This window comes from Cornus florida, unplaced genomic scaffold (genome assembly GCF_030987335.1).
Source record: "Cornus florida cultivar Cherokee Brave unplaced genomic scaffold, ASM3098733v1 CherokeeBrave_3.0.0_Hap2_Chr06, whole genome shotgun sequence".
NCBI lineage: Eukaryota > Viridiplantae > Streptophyta > Magnoliopsida > Cornales > Cornaceae > Cornus > Cornus florida.
In genome coordinates, this window is record NW_026775576.1 from 94,078,444 (window position 1) to 94,096,552 (window position 18,109).

Below are 18,109 nucleotides of genomic sequence, written 5' to 3' on the forward strand. Positions count from 1 at the left end.
CCCTTCTGAGTGCGAGAATAACCAAGAAAAACACTCTTAGTGGCACGAGGGTCGAGTTTATCAAAGACTGGGTCCAAGGTTATGGACATAACACACACAACCAAAGACCCGAGGAGTAAGGTTAAACGATGCGGAGTCGGAAAATAGAACAGAATGAGGAGATTGACCTTGTAACACTAACGAGGGCATCCAATTAATAAGATGACATGCCGTAAGAACACTCCAAAAACGTTTAGGAACATACATATGAAATAAAAGGGCACGACAGACTTCCAAGAGATGACGATTTTTACGTTCAGCTACTCCATTTTGTTGAGGAGTATACGTACAAGAGGATTGATGAATGATGCCTTTAGCATGGAAATAAGTCTCAAAAGGGTACGAGAAATATTCTTTGGCATTGCCAGAACGTAAAATTTTAATGGAACACCCAAACTGAGTTTTTATTTCTTTGCGAAATATTTGAAAAATAGAGAACAACTCAGAACGATTTTTCATTAAAAATAACCAAGTCATACGAGAATGATCATCCACAAAAGTCACAAAATAACGAAATCCATTAATAGAAATATGTTTTATTGGTCCCCATACATATGAATGAACTAATTGAAAAGGACTAGCAACACGATAACTAGCTCTCGGTTTGAAAGATATACGACAATGCTTACTAAGCTGACATGCTTCATAAGACATGGACTCAACACGACTAAGACCGGGGACTTGACGCTGCAAAACTGAGAAGGATGGGTGGCCGAGACGACAGTGCCACTAGAAAGAAGACAAAGATGATTGAAGAGCCGTGGGAGATGGTGCAAGATCCAAGTAATACAAGCCACCTACTTCATGTCCCGTACCAATCTTCTTCTTCGTCTTGAGATCCTGAAAAATACATGTGGGATAAAACGTAACGGAACAATTAAGAGATTTAGTAATTTTACTAATGGACAACAAATTCAAAGGGAATTAAGGAACATATAACATAGAGGAAAGGGACATAGAAGAGGTGAGATGAATAGTTCCCAAACCCAAAACTGTAGTGGATGAGCTATTAGCAAGAGTAACACTTTGAGAGGAAGGAATAAACTGAAAATCAGATGAGAGATGAGAACTACCCGTCATCGTCCTGTGATCGGATGCGCCAGAGTCGAGAATCCAGGGACTCTGACGAGAGGACAAGAGACATGCAGGGGCATTACCTGATTGGGTAAAGGAAACCATGGAGGATGAGGTGGAAGGCCGTTGTTGAGACAGAAACTGAGCATATTCATCGCGGGGAATCGTAACCATTGCAGGCTCAACAGACATGTGGAGCAGGGGGTGTGGAAGAGAACGAAGAATCCCCATCATTAGTAGTAACTTGATGTGTATAGGAAGAAGGTTGCGGTTTCCCATGAAGATCCCAACAGTAATTGACAGTATGATTAGTAAGACCGCAGTGAGTGCAAAGTTTCGAGTCGCGACCTCTGCCACGACCACGAGCACGAGTAAAACGACCGCCACCACCACGGGAAGACTGAAAGCCACCTTGATTCACAACTAAAGCAGAACATTCACTGCTAGGAGGAGCACTGACACCACTTGAAGAACCCCCTGAAGCGCCACTTGATAAAGTAGCACGCTGGAGTCGTGATAACATATCAGGAAGAGAGGGAAGTGTTGGGCTACCCAAAATCTGTGCTCGAACAGGTTCATACTCTGGTGACAACCCGGTGAGAATCCGAACAACATTAAAATCCTCACGTTGTTGTTGCATACTCTTCACATCAGAGGTGATGGGTTGATACAAGTTCATTTCTTCACAAAGTCCCATTGCCTGTGAGAGATATTCTTCTAGACTGTGAGTACCTTGCTGGAGGTCAAAGAATTGTCTGCACACCTCATAAACTCTGGTTATATTGCCACTACCCGAATATAACTGTTGGAGTCTGGTCCATAGCTCCTTGGCAATGTCCAAATACAACAAGTTGGAGCTAATATGAGGTTCAATACAATTCAGCATTAAAGAAATGATCTGAGCATCCCTTTGTTCCCATGAACTGAAATCAGCATCACTGTCCTTAGGTTTATCCTTAACCAAATGAGTGCCAAAGCCTTTGGCTTTCAGGAAAATGGCTACGGACTTGGCCCATAAGATGTAATTTTTGCCATTGAGCTTAACTGAAGTCATGGGAGGATTGAAAGAGGCAGAGAATAACAGATCGGAACTGGCAACCATGGAGAAGAACCAAAAAAAAAAAACGCAGAAATTGTATTCTAGCCGGATCTGGAAAACGGGCCGGATCTGGTCAAACGGGCCGGGCCTGGCCAAACGGACAGGGTCTGGTCAAACGGGCCAAATCTCTGCTATCCTGGTTTTAGTAAACCAGGGTTGGAATAACATAACCGTGTAGCCAAACACGGTTCTTCTTCTTCACACCTTCACGGATGCCGGGGAACAACACAGCGGAGGCTTCGGCGACCCAGTCACAAGCAGCAGACGAATCGACCACACCGAATCAAAACCTCTACAACTTTCGGTCAAGAAGGAACCACGAATCGATGAACTCACCGCTGCAAATAACAATGGTAGATGTCGGCGAGCTCGCTGACAACCAAAACGGCAACGACACGAGCAGCAAAACGAGCTTCAGGTCTGAAGACGACGAATGAGGCTTCAGATCTGAGGACGACGAACGAGGAGCTCTCAATCCGACCGGCGACCAAACTTCTGGCAGAGAGAACACCACCAAAATCGCGATTCCGATCGCGATTCCAATCTTATACAATAACAACACACTTGCCATTTCCCACACCATTGAATTCATATTACTCTGATACCATGTTCGAATTCATGAGAGAGAGAGAGAGAGCAAAACTGTGAATATTGTATATATCTCTATTAACCCTTAAGCCTACAGTGGCTTATATAAAGGAAAACAAATAACCTAATTATACAAGGTTACCTAATTACACAATGATCCTAACAACTATGGGTAATTACATAATGACCCAACATAAATATATATATACATAAACATTCTAACAAGTTTAAAGAGTTGTGAAGGATTTTTTTAATGATGCAATCTAACTAGGATGGTAAAGCTTGCGAGATCCTAGGAAAGGTTCCAAGATTCTTTCTGTTTGCAGTGATGAATTTTGTTGTTTTTTAAAAACAACTAATGCCTCCCCCTCGCCCTCCCCAAAATTGTACATAAATTTCTACCCAATAATTCTTAAGAGGCTTAGTCAAATAACCAAAAACTCACAATAGTAGTTGTCCAGAAATTTCCAGCAATCAGCCTTCCACAAATTTCAATTCCCTGCCTTCTATGCTCCTAGGACCTTTATTCCACCTTTTGCAAACCTGAACTATAAGCTTACCAGTCTACTATAAATCTCATAATAGCCAGTACTATTTTGAATATCTACTAAAGTCATGTAATTTACTAGGAGTAGCATAACAAAATTATGATTTTAAACATGTAATTATGTGGAATTGCTTGCTGGATAATACATTATCAATAGTCTACAACAGAATGATAAACCAATCCGTATTTTTGGTGAAGTTCTGGATAATGGAGGCAAAGTATCTTGGAATCCAAATGTCAGAAAAGATTCAATGACTGAGAGATGCTGCAATATGCTTTTGTTAAGAATAGGTGTTCTCACAGGGAATTGATGATACATTAGTACTAATTTTGAGAAGCAAGAATATGGAGCCTTGTGGGTTGCTCAATCACACATTGCAAAATTTCTCGGACTGTTTGGTGCAGTTATCCAGAGCTTTCCTAGATCACCTGAGGTTTCTATGAAGATCTTTTAATAACGTCAAATGTTGTACTGTGACCTTTATTATTCACTGAAGACAAGATGATAATCTAGATGGCTATATAGTTGGATTTTCGGAAATTTTGACAAACAGACTTGTTAAAGGAAGAATGGGTATAAGGAAATCCATTCTTACTAACTAACATGGACTACTAGAGAAAAATCAACTATATATATCTATGGTAAGGGCACCTGTAAGACGAGAGAAAGAGAAAAGTAATTCTGCCTTCTAATTTTGACATTACTAAAAATTCTACCCAAAGTTTTTATATGATGAGTACAAATAAGTAAGTAAATAAATAAAAAGTCACCCACACTTTCACCCGTGATTTTTTTTTTTTTTTTGGTTGGGGGGAACAGCAATATCAAAGAACTAACACCAGTATTTACATGAAGATAGTTAACAAAAGTTGCAACAGGGAAAAAAAAGTTTAAGATACTAAATAAAAAAATGAGACAGAACAAATACAAAGCATCTTTGGAGGCAGATCAAACTGGACGTACCTGTAACATATAAACTCTGACAATGCTGCAGCCGCAGCTTCCCGTTGAAATCTTAGGTGTCGACTTAGAGATTTACTTAAAATCAAACATATTACTGGAACCTGGACAAATTGACCATAAAATAACAAATTTAATATGGCATTCCAGATGAATGTGGAAGGCACGCGACAAGCACAAGGAGTTATCAGAAAGGGAATAACTATGAGCATCAATACCACACTATATTGGCACTTAAATGTAAACAGATATTTGTGTGGACACCAAAGTTATAATTGTTTACAAACTGCGGTATGTAACTTCAGTAACACTTAGCGAACTACAATGAGTCCACCAAGTTAATATTTATCATCTTTGAATTCATTTTTAGGTGACCCAAAGATCAAAAAACAATGAACCAAAAAAAGCCATCTGAGAGTGCATATGCAGAAACTTCCCAACAGATTCACAAGCACACATGTAGACCTTGAGTAGTGTGAACAGGTTTTGCTCTTTTTATTAGATTCTAAACTTAATGCAAATTATATGCAATTAAACACAACAAAAAATTAAAGCAGATTGCCAGACAAAGTAAATGAGACCTGATTTTTACATTGAAAAACCTAACCGGAGAAAACCACAGATACTAACATCCCCAGCTGATCAATCCACTATGAATCTAAAAAAGTACAACAAAATCCCATATTTCGACACACTGACCTATCCTTGACAACTCAACTAAACACGATAGCTGCCGACACCTTAGTCTCATGCCTAATTCGCACTTATGTCTCACAAGCCTAGCTGTTGTGCGCTTCAGTCTTCTGCCTACTCTACCAATTCAACTGTTGCTCTTCATCAATGAAACAGACTTTCTCTCGATGCTTGATGCAGTCAATGATTTTATCAACTTCGTGATTTTTGGAAACTTTCCACATTCTGCTTTTTGGAAACTTTCCATGTTCTGATTTTTGGAAACTTGCTGATTTTAAGTAATTTCAGATTTTTATTAATTTTCCTTTATTGTAATAAAGCCAAGGATTAATTCCACCTACACCACCTGACCTTTGACCATATCCCACCTACACCCCCTCTAGGTTTCAATATTCCACACACCCCCCCTAACCTTTGACCATACGTAGCAAGTTACCTCCTGCCGTTAAGTAATAGACGATTGGTGCTGATGTCAGGAGGAATAAATGAGCGCAAGGTCAATTTGCCCTTCACAATGTCTGAAATGACATTTTTAACCTCATAGAGTATTGCAGAGTTACAAAACTACCCTTGTGACAAGTACAACAATATATCATAGGCTTCATATATTCTCTGACTCTCTCACACACGTATATTCACTGTACACACACAATAACTGAGTCTCTCTCTAATCTGGAAACGACGCTCCAACTCGAGGACATTACGAGGGTCAATTTCAACAGCAATAATGAACTTGCCTGCGTTGATGAGCTTCTCGGTGAGATTTTCGGTACCGGGACCGATCTCGAGGATGACATCGGAGCACGAGACAAGGATGCCCTTCAATTCCGCCCATCATCACCGCTTGGGCTCATTTGTGGTTGTTTATTTTGATGACATATTAATATATAGTCATACAAGAAAAGAACATTTAGTCCATTTACGCCAAGTCATGGAGGTTCTCCGTACGGAGAAGCTTTATGTAAACTTGAAAAAGTGCTCTTTTCTGTGTGACAAAGTTGTGTTTCTTGGCTTTATTGTTTCAGCCGATGGTTTGCAAGCTGATCCTGAAAAAGTAAGAGCTATTACGGGGTGGCCAGTACCACAATCTGTTGGTGACGTTCGCAGTTTCCATGAATTGGTTTCATTCTACAGGAGGTTCAATCGCAATTTCAGCTCCATTATGAGTCCGATCGCTGAATGCTTGAAAACAAATATTTTTGAGTGGTCAAAATCAGCACAAAGAGCCTTTGAACAAATAAAAAGATTCCTGATAGAAGCTCCAGTACTCACGCTACCAGATTTTGAGAAGTGCAATTCACTATTGAGTGTGATGCATTGCATGCAGGAATAGGGGCTGTTTTGAGTCAAGAAGGAAGGCCGGTGGATTTTTTTAGTAAGAAGTTGTCAGGTGCAATTCACTATTGTTTATTCCACATATGATTTGGAATTTTATGCTTTGGTTCGTGCAATCCAACATTGGGAACACTACCTAGCCTATAAAGAATTTGCGGTTTATTCAGATCATCGAGCCTTGAGGTACTTGAATTCTCAAAAGAAGTTGAATGCCCAACATGTCAAATGGAGTTCCATACCTTCAAGAGTTCAATTTTTGTCTTAAGTACAAAACTGGCGAGTCTAATAAAGTTGCAGATGCTTTGAGTCACAGGAATCTATTATTGACAGTGACGAGTACCCAAGTTATTGGGTTTAAGGAGTTGAAAAATCAGTATGTTACAGATCCATATTTCAGCTCTGTAGTTGCTGAACTTCAAAACCATGCAGGTTGGAAGATGCTGCCATTTAGAATGCATAATGTGTATTTATTTAAAGGAAACTTGTTGTGCATTCCAGAGGGATCTTTACGTGAATAAATTATTAGAGAACTTCATGGAAATGGAATACGAGGAAATTTTGGCAGGGTTAAGACAATGGAAATGGTGGCTGATCGTTATTATTGGCCTGGAATGTACAAGGATGTCAATAGGCTGTTCGGAGGTGTCGATGTTAGTCAGTTTGGGAAGGGCAGTTCACAAAACACAGGTTTATACACACCCATTCCAGTGGCAGAACCTCCTTGGGTTCATATTAGCATGGATTTTGTGTTGGGACTTCCAAAGATGGCAAGGAGCCATGCCAAAGACGGCAAGGAGCCATGATAGTATTTTTGTTGTGGTGGACCGTTCCTCCAAAATGGCGAATTTCATTCCATGTTTTAGAACTGCAGATGCCACACATGTAGCTGAGTTATTTTTCAAAGAAGTGGTGAGACTACATGGTGTGCCAACTTCTATTGTTTCTGATAGAGATGTCCGGGACACTTTTGGAGGACTGTATGGAAAAAGTTTGGGACTGAATTAAAGTACTCTAGCACATGCCATCCTCAGACAGATGGTCAGACTGAAGTAGTAAGTCAGAGTTTGGATAATATACTGAGATGCCTTGTTGGAAGCAATGTGAAGGCGTGGGATTTAATTATTCTGCAAGCTGAATTTGCATACAATAATTCCGTGAATAGATCTACAAAGAAGACACATTTTGAAGCTGCTTATGGACTAAAACTTCAGCATGTTCTTGATCTAGTTCCGCTACCACAAGAGGTAAAAGTGAGTGATGATGGAGAGGCATTTGCAGATCACATAAAAAAAGTGCACGAAGAAGTAAGGGCAGCGATCAAGGTTAGTAATGAATCCCATGCAACAACAGCCAATCAACACCGAAAAGTCAAAGATTTTGAAGAGGGTGACATGGTTTTGGTGCATTTGAGGCAAGACAGATTCCCAAAAGGCACTTATCATAAATTGAAGTCAAAGAAGTTTGGGCCATGCAAGGTGCTAAAGAAAATTAACTCAAATGCGTACATGATAGAGCTACCATCTGACCTCCAAATAAGCCCAATCTTCAACGTGTCTGATCTGTATTCGTTTTAAGGATTTGATGGGGAACCAGTTTCAACAGAGGCACAACTCAAGTACCTTCCAAAGGTGAAACCAGATGTTGTCAAAGATGTATTGGATGTTAAAGAGGTGAAATCAAGGAGGGGCAACCAATATACGAGGTTGCTAGTGAAATGGTTGGGTAAACCTGCTAGTGACAGTACATGGATTGCTGAAAAAGAGCTGAAAAGAATTAATCCAGAAATATATGCTGAAGTTGTGGAGGCTTTCTCGCCGGAGTCAAGTTTTTCCCAACCAGGGGGAGTTGATGCAGAAGCATCTACGAGGCTCTCCAAGACTAATCGGGCCCCATAGCCAACTAGGCTTGGGTTTTAGTTATTTGCTTATTTTCTATATGTCTTATTTTATTTTTATGTTTTATGTTATTTGGTAAATGATAGTTATAGTCCTAGTCTTTTTAAATAGTCATGTGACTGTCATGTGAATTTTTAAGTACTTTGGAGGGTTGAGATTTATTAGTTATTGAAGTAATCAAGTACTAAGATTTATTAGTTATTGAAGTAATCTCGACCTCGCTTTTCCTCAGCTTTACAAGATTGCTTCGGATAGGTAAGCCAAGGTGGTTAACTGTTATCATCTTGATAATGGGAGACTGGTTTGGGATGTTCGATTCAGGCGTTTCTTTCAGGACTGGGAGATCGAGGAGGCCATTCATTTCTTGGAGCTGTTGCATCGCCAGAGGATTGTGGAGGAGGATTCAGATTGTTGGTCATGGGTTGCAAACTCCCAGGGGCGGTTTGAGGTGAGGTCTTTCTTCAGATGTCTCTCGTTTGATCCTAGAGTTCGTTTTCCTTGGAAGTCTGTTTGGCGTTCTAAGGCTCCTATCAAGATGGCTTTCTTTGTGTGGACTTCGATTCTAGGAAGGATCTTAACCCAAGATAATTTGAGAAGAAGAAGCCAGGTGGTGGTCAATCGTTGTTATATGTGTCTTCGCTATGAGGAATCAGTGGATCACCTTCTCATTCATTGCTCTTTGGCTAGAGAGTGTTGGGATTTGATGCTTGGCTTATTTGGTTTTTCTTGGGTTATGCCAGGATCTGCTAGAGGGTTGATTGAGGCGTGGAGAGATTGCCCTGTGGGGGCTCATTGTTAGGATGCGTGGAGGGCTACGCCGCTTTGTGTGTGGTGGTGTATTTGGCTTGAAAGGAATAGGAGATATTTTGAAGGAAAGGCGATGTCGATTTCGGTGCTTAAATTCTCGATTCTTTCCACTCTTTTTTGTTTGGTTTCAGGGAGAGATCATAGTTCTTTGGAGGAGATTGTTGACTTTTTGGCTCCTTGAAGGCTTGAGGCCTTTGTGGTCTTTTGTACTTTTCTTGGGATCCGCTCCCCTTTTGAGCGTTTTTTAATAAAATTTTATTTATCAAAAAAAAAAAAAAAAGAACTCACCTATCTACATTCCAACTTCGATTCTATTGTTTTATCTCTCTGTTTTTCTGCTTGCTTATTGCTGGAAATCCTTTTCGTTTGTTGTTTTACACTGTTACAGCTGCCGGACAGCAGCTTATCGCTACTGCCCTGCACCACCCCGGGTTGGAAAAAACTCCACCTCGAGTTACAATGCGAATAAAGTGGCTCATCGTATATTAGTATGAACAGAATTTCACACCATTGAAGATTTGATCGTAATGCTACAAAATCTTGCTTCAATTTTTTTTATGTCTAATTGCATTGTTCGAGCAAATATGAAGTTCACCTTGTCTCTACCTTTAAGTGGACAATCAAGCCATTTTGTATCCAAGGGACAGGCTAGAATGATCACTTCACGGTGAACTTTCATACTGAGATAACTATGAGCTTGGTCCTCATATTGCCAAACCTCGAGATGCATGATATCATCCTCAAAACAGCTACTAAGAGGAGCAAGAAGCATTACACCCAAATTCAATCCCAACCAAACAAGTCCTGTTTGCCACAAAATTATTCCGTACATTGCCAAGAGGACCTTCAGAACATGACACCAAAGTATCTTCACTAGCACTTTCTGGAATAATAACTTCTTCATCAACAATCGACTCACATAATGATCATTCACAAACTTGATGCCTAAACTTCTCCACTCCATCTTGGACATGGAATTTGAAAATTTCTTCGACCCGCTCCTCAGCTAATCCATGTTGTTCATTCTCAATAGCAAACTTCTTCTCACTGTCCTCTTCTTTTGCCATATCGAATTCCTTAACTTTATCATCCTCATGTTTCGGAAGCAAAGGGGAACATGAGGATGATAAAGTTAAGGAATTCGATACGGCAAAAGAAGAGGATGGTGACAAGAAGTTTGCTATTGAGAATGAACAAAGGGGACTTTTGCATAACCAAGAATTCACCTAAATCACCATATAAGATTTCATCGTCCTGTTCCTCCGGATAATCATTATATTTTGGCTCAACCTCTGGGGCTGCATCATCTTCTTCGATCAAAATCTGTAATTCATCTTTTTTGCGCTCTGTCAATCAATGCCCAGGCTCTCCACACTTGCAACACTTCAGCCGAAGGGTTGCATCATCTTCTTCGATCAAAATCTGTTTTTCATCTTTTTTGCGCTCCGTCGATCAATGCCCATGCTCTCCACACTTGCAACACTTCAGCCGAAGGGTTGCATCATCTTCTTCGATCAAAATCTGTTTTTCATCTTTTCTGCACTCTGTCGATCTATGCCCAGGCTCTCCACACTTGCAACACTTCAGCCCAAGGTCTCCGCCTTGACTTTGGCCTGCTGGCCTTCCATAATTTTGGAAGTTTTCAACAGTGGCAGCCTGCTCTCTAACACCACCAACAAGTGGCAGCTGCTGTCCCACATGTTGGGCCTCGTTTTGCACTGTTGTAGAGTCAGATTTGCACTTAGAAGTGGACTGCAACCTTGTGGAAGTGCTGCTGGAGCGCAAAACCTGCTTGTTTTGTTGTTTCTCCACCACCAAAGCTTGTTGATAAGCCTCCAAAACTGACCAAAATGAATGCGAGAGCAGAACTTGTATGTTGGGTCTTAGTCCGCTAATATAGTGTGCCACAATCTGTTCTACACTCTCCGATAAGTCATTGCGTGCTAACAACTCATAAAATTCTTTAGTGTAATCTTCCACACTACCGCTACCTTGCCTCGCATTATGCGTTTTGACATAATTAAAAGGTAAAAATTGTTTCTTCCAACTTTTTCTTCATCTTCTCCCATTCTACAATCTTTGGCTTACCTCTATGCTTTTGGGTAATCCATAATTTCTCCCACCATGTCGATGTTTTACCTTATAAACAAATAGCTACGAGCTTGACCTTCTTGTGATCTGGTATCTCGTGGTATTCAAAAAAAAAAAAAATCAGTGGTATTTAGCCAATTGATAAAATCTTCTGCCTTAGCCATTCCGTTTTGAAAATATGTGGCTGAGATCTGAGGATTTCCAAGGGAAAGTCCAGTCTTGGTGGAGGGAGGTGACATTTACAGGTTCCACTAGCTTTGTTTTAGCTAGGAAGTTTCAGATTCTTAAAACTGAGCTTAAGAGGTGGAACAAAGAGGTGTTTGGGAATCTTGAATGGAAGAAGAATAGAGTTCTAGCTGATATCGCTGAGCTCGATCGTCTTGATGAGTTGGGACAAGATGTGGAGTCTCTGCGCTCTAGGAGAGCCTATTGTTAGCCGATTTTTATTGAGATCGCTGCTATGGAGGAGATTTCGTGGCGTCAGAAATCTCAGGCATTGTGGCTAAGAGATGGGGAACCGCAATACAAAATTTTTTCACAGGCTTGCTAACGCTCACAGAAGGTGTAATCACATCGGGCTTATCCGTGTGAATGGTTCAAAGCTATGGAGCGAGGATGAGGTGCGCGGGGGAATTGCTTCTTTTTATCAACAGCTTTACACTGAGACGTTGGGATGGAGACCTAAGCTTGATGGTCTTCAATTTAATACCATTTTTACACTGGATAGTGACAGGCTTGAGGTTCCATTCACTGAAAAGGAAGTGCTTAAGGCGTTATCGAGTTGCAATGGTGATAAAGCTCCGGGACCAGATGGGTTTACTATGCGATTTCTTAAGGAGAGCTGGGAGGTGGTGCGCAGTGAGGTGATGGGCACTTTTCAGGAATTTCATTCTCATGGCATATTTGAGAAGTCATTAAATGCATCTTTTATTGCCCTTATTCCTAAGAAGAGCGGCGCCTCTGATATTAAAGACTTTTGGCCAATTAGCTTAGTGGGATGCATGTACAAGCTTATTGCCAAGGTTTTTGTTCTTAGGATGAGTAATGTTTTGGATGGAATTATTTTAGAGTCATAGAATGCTTTTGTTGGTAGACGACAGATCTTGGATTATGTTCATATTGCAGGAGAATGTGTAGACTCCAGGTTAAAGAGTGGGGTCCCTGGTCCACTCATATCAGACACAAAGTTCGTGATGGCAGGTGTGTACGCTTTTGGGAGGACCTTTGGTGTGGTGATCGGCCTTTATCTTGTTTTTTGCCTAGATTATATAGTATTGCAGTTGATAGACATGCCTACATAGTAGATTGTTATCGGCTTGATAGTAGTGGGATTACGTGGGACGTGAAATTTCGACGCTCTTTTTAGGATTGGGAGGTGGACGAGGTATTTGCTTTTCTGGATCTGTTGTATCGACAGGAGACAGTTGGCAGAGGTTGTGTTGATATGACATGGATTCCCTCTCCCCATGGTCGCTTCGAAGTTCGATCCTTATTCTTATGTCTTTTTTATTTTGATATCGTTGATTTTCCGTAGAAGACTATCTGGCGCTCTATGGCTCCAACTAGGGTGGCATTTTTTGTTTAGACCGCTGTATGGGGTAAGATCCTGACGATTGATAATCTAAGGAAAAGGGGTAACTGTCTTGTTAGCTGGTGTTGCCTTTGCAAACAAGATGGTGAGTCAGTTGCTCATATTCTCATGCATTATCCTGTGGCGAGGGATTGTTGGAATCTTATTTTTTGTCTGTTTGGTATGCGTTGGGTTATGCCTCGTTATCCTAAGGATTCAATTCGTATTTGGAGAGGATGTCCCCTGCGTAGTGCTGTTCGCGATTATTGGAGAGCTGTACCACATTGTGTCTGGTGGTGCATTTGGAAGGAGAGGAATAGTAGAATATTCGAAGGGAAAGAATCGTCCATAGCGATTCTGAAACTCTATATCATACGATCACTTTTCAGTTATGTGAAAGGAAGTCCTATTCCTCTTCCGAAAATTTAATTATTTTTTTGGCTTCTTTGGGGCCTTAAACCCCGGTTCCACTTATGTATAAGGGATGCGTTCCCCTTTTGAACGCCTTTTTAATTCAATTATTACTTATAAAAAAAAAAGAGTGGGTCCCTGGCGTCTTATGCAAGCTCAACATTGAGAAAGTTTATGATCACGTTAATCGGAAGTTTCTTCTTTACTTGCTTCGGAGGATGGGGTTCAGAGATAGATGGATAAAATGGATCGAAACTTGTATTTTGTCCGTTATGTTCTCTGTGCTAGTAAACGGATCTCCTGCTGGTTTTTTTGCGAGCTCTTGAGGTTTGAGACAAGGTGACCCTTTATCGTCTTTTTTATTCCTTATAGTCATGGAGGGATTAAGCAGGTTAATGAGGAGAGCAGAGGACTTGGGTTATATCAGGGGTTCAGAGTCGGCAGAAGTGTTGTTCATCAGATGGAGATCTCTCATTTGTTGTTTGCGGATCATACTTGGTTTTTTGTGATGCCGATGTCTCCCAACTCAAATATTTGAGGTGCATTCTTGTTTGTTTCCAAGCGGTTTATGGGCTTAAGATCAATGTTAGAAAGAATGTGTTTGTCCCAGTGTGGGATGTTCCAAATATTTCCTCCTTAGCTACAGTTCTTGGGTGTGGGGTGGGTGCTTTTCCTCTTCCTTATTTGGGATTGCCTTTGGGGGTTTCCTCTAGGAGGGTGGGGAGTTGGGACCCGGTGATTAATAGGTATGAGAAGAGGTTAGCTATGAGTATCATCTTGTTAACTGGGAGCAAGTTTGCAAGCCTTTGAAGTTAGGCGGGTTAGGCATTCGAAAGTTGGTTCCTTTTAATAGAGCCTTATTGGGAAAGTGGTTATAGAGATTCGGCAGGGAACGACATCGCCAGTGGAGAAGGTTTGTCTCGTGTCGTTTTGGGAAGGAGAATGGTGGCTAGTCCTCCCGCCCAGTCTCTGTTACGGGAGGCGTCGACATGTGGAAATTCATTTGGAAAGGTTAGGATGTTTTTTCCTCACACATTAGATTCAAGGTTCGCGATGGGAGGCGTGTAGGATTTTGGAAAGATTTATGGTGTGGAGATCAGTTGTTGTCTCATTCTTTCCCTAGACTTTACAATATTGCTGAAAATAAGCACGTTTGCGCAGTTGACTGTTATCGGCTTGATAGCAATGGGGTTACATGGGATGTGTTTTAGGCGTTCTTTTCAGGATTGGGAGTTGGAAGAAGCATGCGTTTTTTTGGATCTGCTGTATCAGCAGAAGGATGTTGGCAAAGGTAGTGACGACATTTTGTGGATCCCTTCCACCCATGGCAGATATGGTGTTCGGTCCATGTTCTTGTGTCTTTCCAATTTCGTTGGTCACGATTTCCCATGGAAGTCTATATGGCGCTCTAAGGCCCCACTTAGAGTCGCATTCTTTGTTTGGACTGCCACCAGGGGTAAGATTTTGACGTTGGATAATTTGAGAAAGAGAGGTAACACTATTGTTAATTGGCGTTGTCTATGTAAAACAAACGGTGAGTCTGTGGATCACATTCTTTTGCACTGTCCTGTGGCATATGATTGTTGGAATCTCATTTTCAGCATTTTTGACGTTCATTGGGTAATGCCTCAATCCTCCATGGAACTTATTAACGCGTGGAGAATATGCCCAATGAAAGGTCATGCTCGTGACTATTAGAGGATTGTTCCACACTGTGTTTGGTGGTGTATTTGGAGAGAGAGAAATAGCAGAAATTTCGAAGGAAAGAAATCGTCGTTGGCAAACTTAAAAATCCATATTCTTCGTTCTTTTTTCTATTATATAAGAGGAAGCGCTTGTTCCTCGTCTGATGACTTAGTTGATCTTTTGCACTCTATTGGTCCTTAGGTTCAGCTTTCGTTTTGTGTATTAGGGACGTGTTCTCCTTTTGAACGCTTTTCTAATAAACTTTTACTTATAAAATAAAAAATAAAAAGACTCCCGTGAAATTCAGGAATCTCAATTTTGATATTCGCCTCCCAACGATGATCGATACGATCACCGAGTGATCTATGGCGACGCAAAATATAAAACGGATGTTTCGCAAAAGTTCTGATGTTGGACAGGTCATCCTCCATCGGAAAGTGATCATCAGCCAGCGGGTTGATAACATGTTGAGCCAATTGCTGGTTCAACATCTCAACTTGTCTCTCCAGATTCTCGACTTCGTTTTTGACTTGCTGAGTAAGAGCTTGGTTGGACCTTGCATCCTACGACGTTCTCTTCTCGATTGTTGTTGTGGAAGCATGATTACGCAGTCGGAAAGCCGAACTTATGCTCTGATACCAAACTGATGCCGCCTTACCATGAGAGGACAAACAATTGTTGTCTAAAGCAAGAGAAAAACAAACGAAGGCGGCAAGGAGTGCTAGAACAAGAAGAAAAAAGACAAGCAAACAATCGTTGCTGCAATTCTATTAAGAATATTATTCATCACCGCTCTTTCCAATACCCTAGCCACCCAGTCTCCTAGCAATCCTACTATAATTGGCTTTATTACAATAAAGGAAAATTAATAAAAATCTGAAATTACTTAAAATCAGCAAGTTTCCAAAAATCAGAACATGGAAAGTTTCCATAAAGCATAATGTGGAAAGTTTCCAAAAATCACAAAGTTGATAAAATCATTGACTGCATCAATGCTCCTTTCATCATAGTGATTGTAGATGTGTCTACCATCATAGTGATTGCACAGCGATCTCCTTAATGGAAGTTTATGAAGATAGATGGAATGTGCTGCTAATCATTCTCTAAATCACCATATATAGCTCTGTTTTTTAAACCATCGATGAACACACACAAGCAAACACTAAACAAGATAAAGCAGTTTTCTAAAGAAATCCTTAGAAGAACAGGACTTCAGAGTGTAAAAGAGAAGAGTAACTTGAACAAACTTGAAAATTCATCTCCGTAGAATTGAGAAACCAGATTCAGTCTTATTATAGTTAGGAATCAATTTTGAAATGTTCAATTCCAATTGACTACTAGAAAGGGTTAGTAGCAATCTAAGAAGCACGGACATGGATACGGGACACGGATACGACACGACACGGACATAGCGACACGGCAAATCCAAAAAAATTAGAACACGGACACAGCGAATAGTATATATATATATATATATATATATATATATATATATATATCAGCATTAATAATTTTAAAAAAAAAAACACTGATATGTTTAGGTTGAACAAACTTGAAAATTCATCTCCGTAGAATTAAGAAACCAGATTCAGTCTTATTAAAGTTAGAAATCAATTTTGAAATGTTCAATTCCAATTGACTACTAGAAAGGGTTAGTAGCAATCTAAGAAGCACGGACACGGATACGGGACACGGATACGACACGACACGGACACAGCGACACGGCAAATCCAAAAAAATTAGGACACGGACACGGCGAATAGTATATATATATATATATATATCAGCATTAATAATTTAAAAAAAAAAACAGTGATATGTTTAGGTTGGAATATATATATATATCACTGATATGTTAGTATATATATATATCAACATCTTTAGGACACGGACACGGCGAATTGTGGCATCTTTAGGTTAGTATATATATATATCACCATCTTTAGGGTAGTACAAAACAAAAAATAGAACATATCAGCATTAAAAATTTAAAAAAAAAAAAAAAAAGAAATCCAGAAAAGTGTGTCCGAGCCATGTCTGAGCCGTGTCCGAGCTGTCCGAGCCGTGTCCGAACTGTCTGAGCCGTGTCTGTGCCGTGTCCAAGCCGTGTCCGAGCCGTGTCCAAGCCGTGTCCGAGCCGTGTCCGAAAATAAAAAAAATAAAAAAATTCCAGACACGTTTTTTGACGTGTCCGACACGTGTTGGGGCGTGTCCGACGCGTGTCCGTGTCCGACACGTGTCGGACACGGATTCTTCGCCCATTTTGGAGTGTCCGTGCTTCTTAGGTAGCAATAGAGGTGAACAATAAATAAATTTCCATAGTGAACAGTATTATCATTGATTGAGGAAATAGAAAAACAAACTACCTCTTTTGGTCTTTTTATAGAAATGCAGCCTGCTAAATCTCCAATAAGATTGATCCACTTCTCATTTTCATTTTGCTCCCCACCTCTAGCCAAAATCTGAGGATATAATCCCTCTTATCCAAAAGATATTATAGAAAGTATCAATTGTGGAAAAGGGTTAGTAGAACTGTTATATATAGATTATTGTACCTTTCCCATTTCAAGATCTCCAACACATTCGCAGAATGCCTGATATGCAATAAGAAGAGCCCTGCAAAATAAGAGAAATGGACAAAGTTCAAAAAAGTTTTCCCAAAGAGTCGATTTATAACAGAATCTCTTTCAAATAAAAATATTACAACACCCTTATCAGTTACCGTAATGGTTCTTGTTGACCAGAACTAGCCAAACCATGACAACTTCCCAGTTGAAGTATCAGTGCTGCAAGAACAGAAGAATAATTTTGTTCCACAGCCCTCTTTCCTATTTTACCCCCACCTCTGCAAGAATATTGCAATATTTAGCGGACTGTATGATGGAAGTGATATTTGGGTAATGCAGTTGAAGATAGACCTGAAAAAGGCAGTGAGAGCAAACATAGATGCCTGCAGAATGTTATTGTCAATGTCAACGGAACGACTAGAATCATCTCCTTTCTCCAAATCACCTTTAAGGATGGGCATCTGATTAAGGACAGATATCACATGCTCAAGGAACAAGGATGAAAGTACTGTATGCTGAGAAAATGCCTGTAACAAAAGAAGAAATTAAGATCATAAAAGGAAATCACCCATTGTGTTCCTCATTAATTGAGACTGATAGGAGAGGTGGACTAGATACAGATCTACTTTTTTGCATTAATCACACAAACTGGCTACTCCCATGTGTAACAAAAGAAGACATTAAGCAAAAAAAAATAACTGAAATACAAACAATAAATAAATAAAAGGACGTAAAGCATTAGATTG

The 18,109-nt window shown here is 40.2% G+C and overlaps 1 protein-coding gene and 1 long non-coding RNA gene across 6 annotated transcripts in view; one reads left to right on the forward strand and one right to left on the reverse strand.

The window, feature by feature from the left end:
- Nucleotides 1-18,109, reverse strand: part of LOC132312977 (protein SHOOT GRAVITROPISM 6) — a 73,632-nt gene that overhangs the window by 11,492 nt on the left and 44,031 nt on the right. For all 5 annotated transcript variants that reach the window (XM_059811561.1, XM_059811560.1, XM_059811563.1 and 2 more), the window contains 5 exons: nt 17,715-17,890; nt 17,519-17,641; nt 17,352-17,412; nt 17,163-17,258; nt 4,312-4,412 (listed from right to left, as the gene is read on the reverse strand). In XM_059811561.1, coding sequence (XP_059667544.1) covers nt 4,312-4,412; nt 17,163-17,258; nt 17,352-17,412; nt 17,519-17,641; nt 17,715-17,890 — 557 coding nt within the window. The remainder of the gene's footprint in view (nt 1-4,311; nt 4,413-17,162; nt 17,259-17,351; nt 17,413-17,518; nt 17,642-17,714; nt 17,891-18,109) is intronic.
- Nucleotides 16,186-16,919, forward strand: LOC132315038 (uncharacterized). The gene is made up of 2 exons (XR_009483565.1): nt 16,186-16,337; nt 16,622-16,919. It is a non-coding gene; the product is annotated as an uncharacterized LOC132315038 (long non-coding RNA).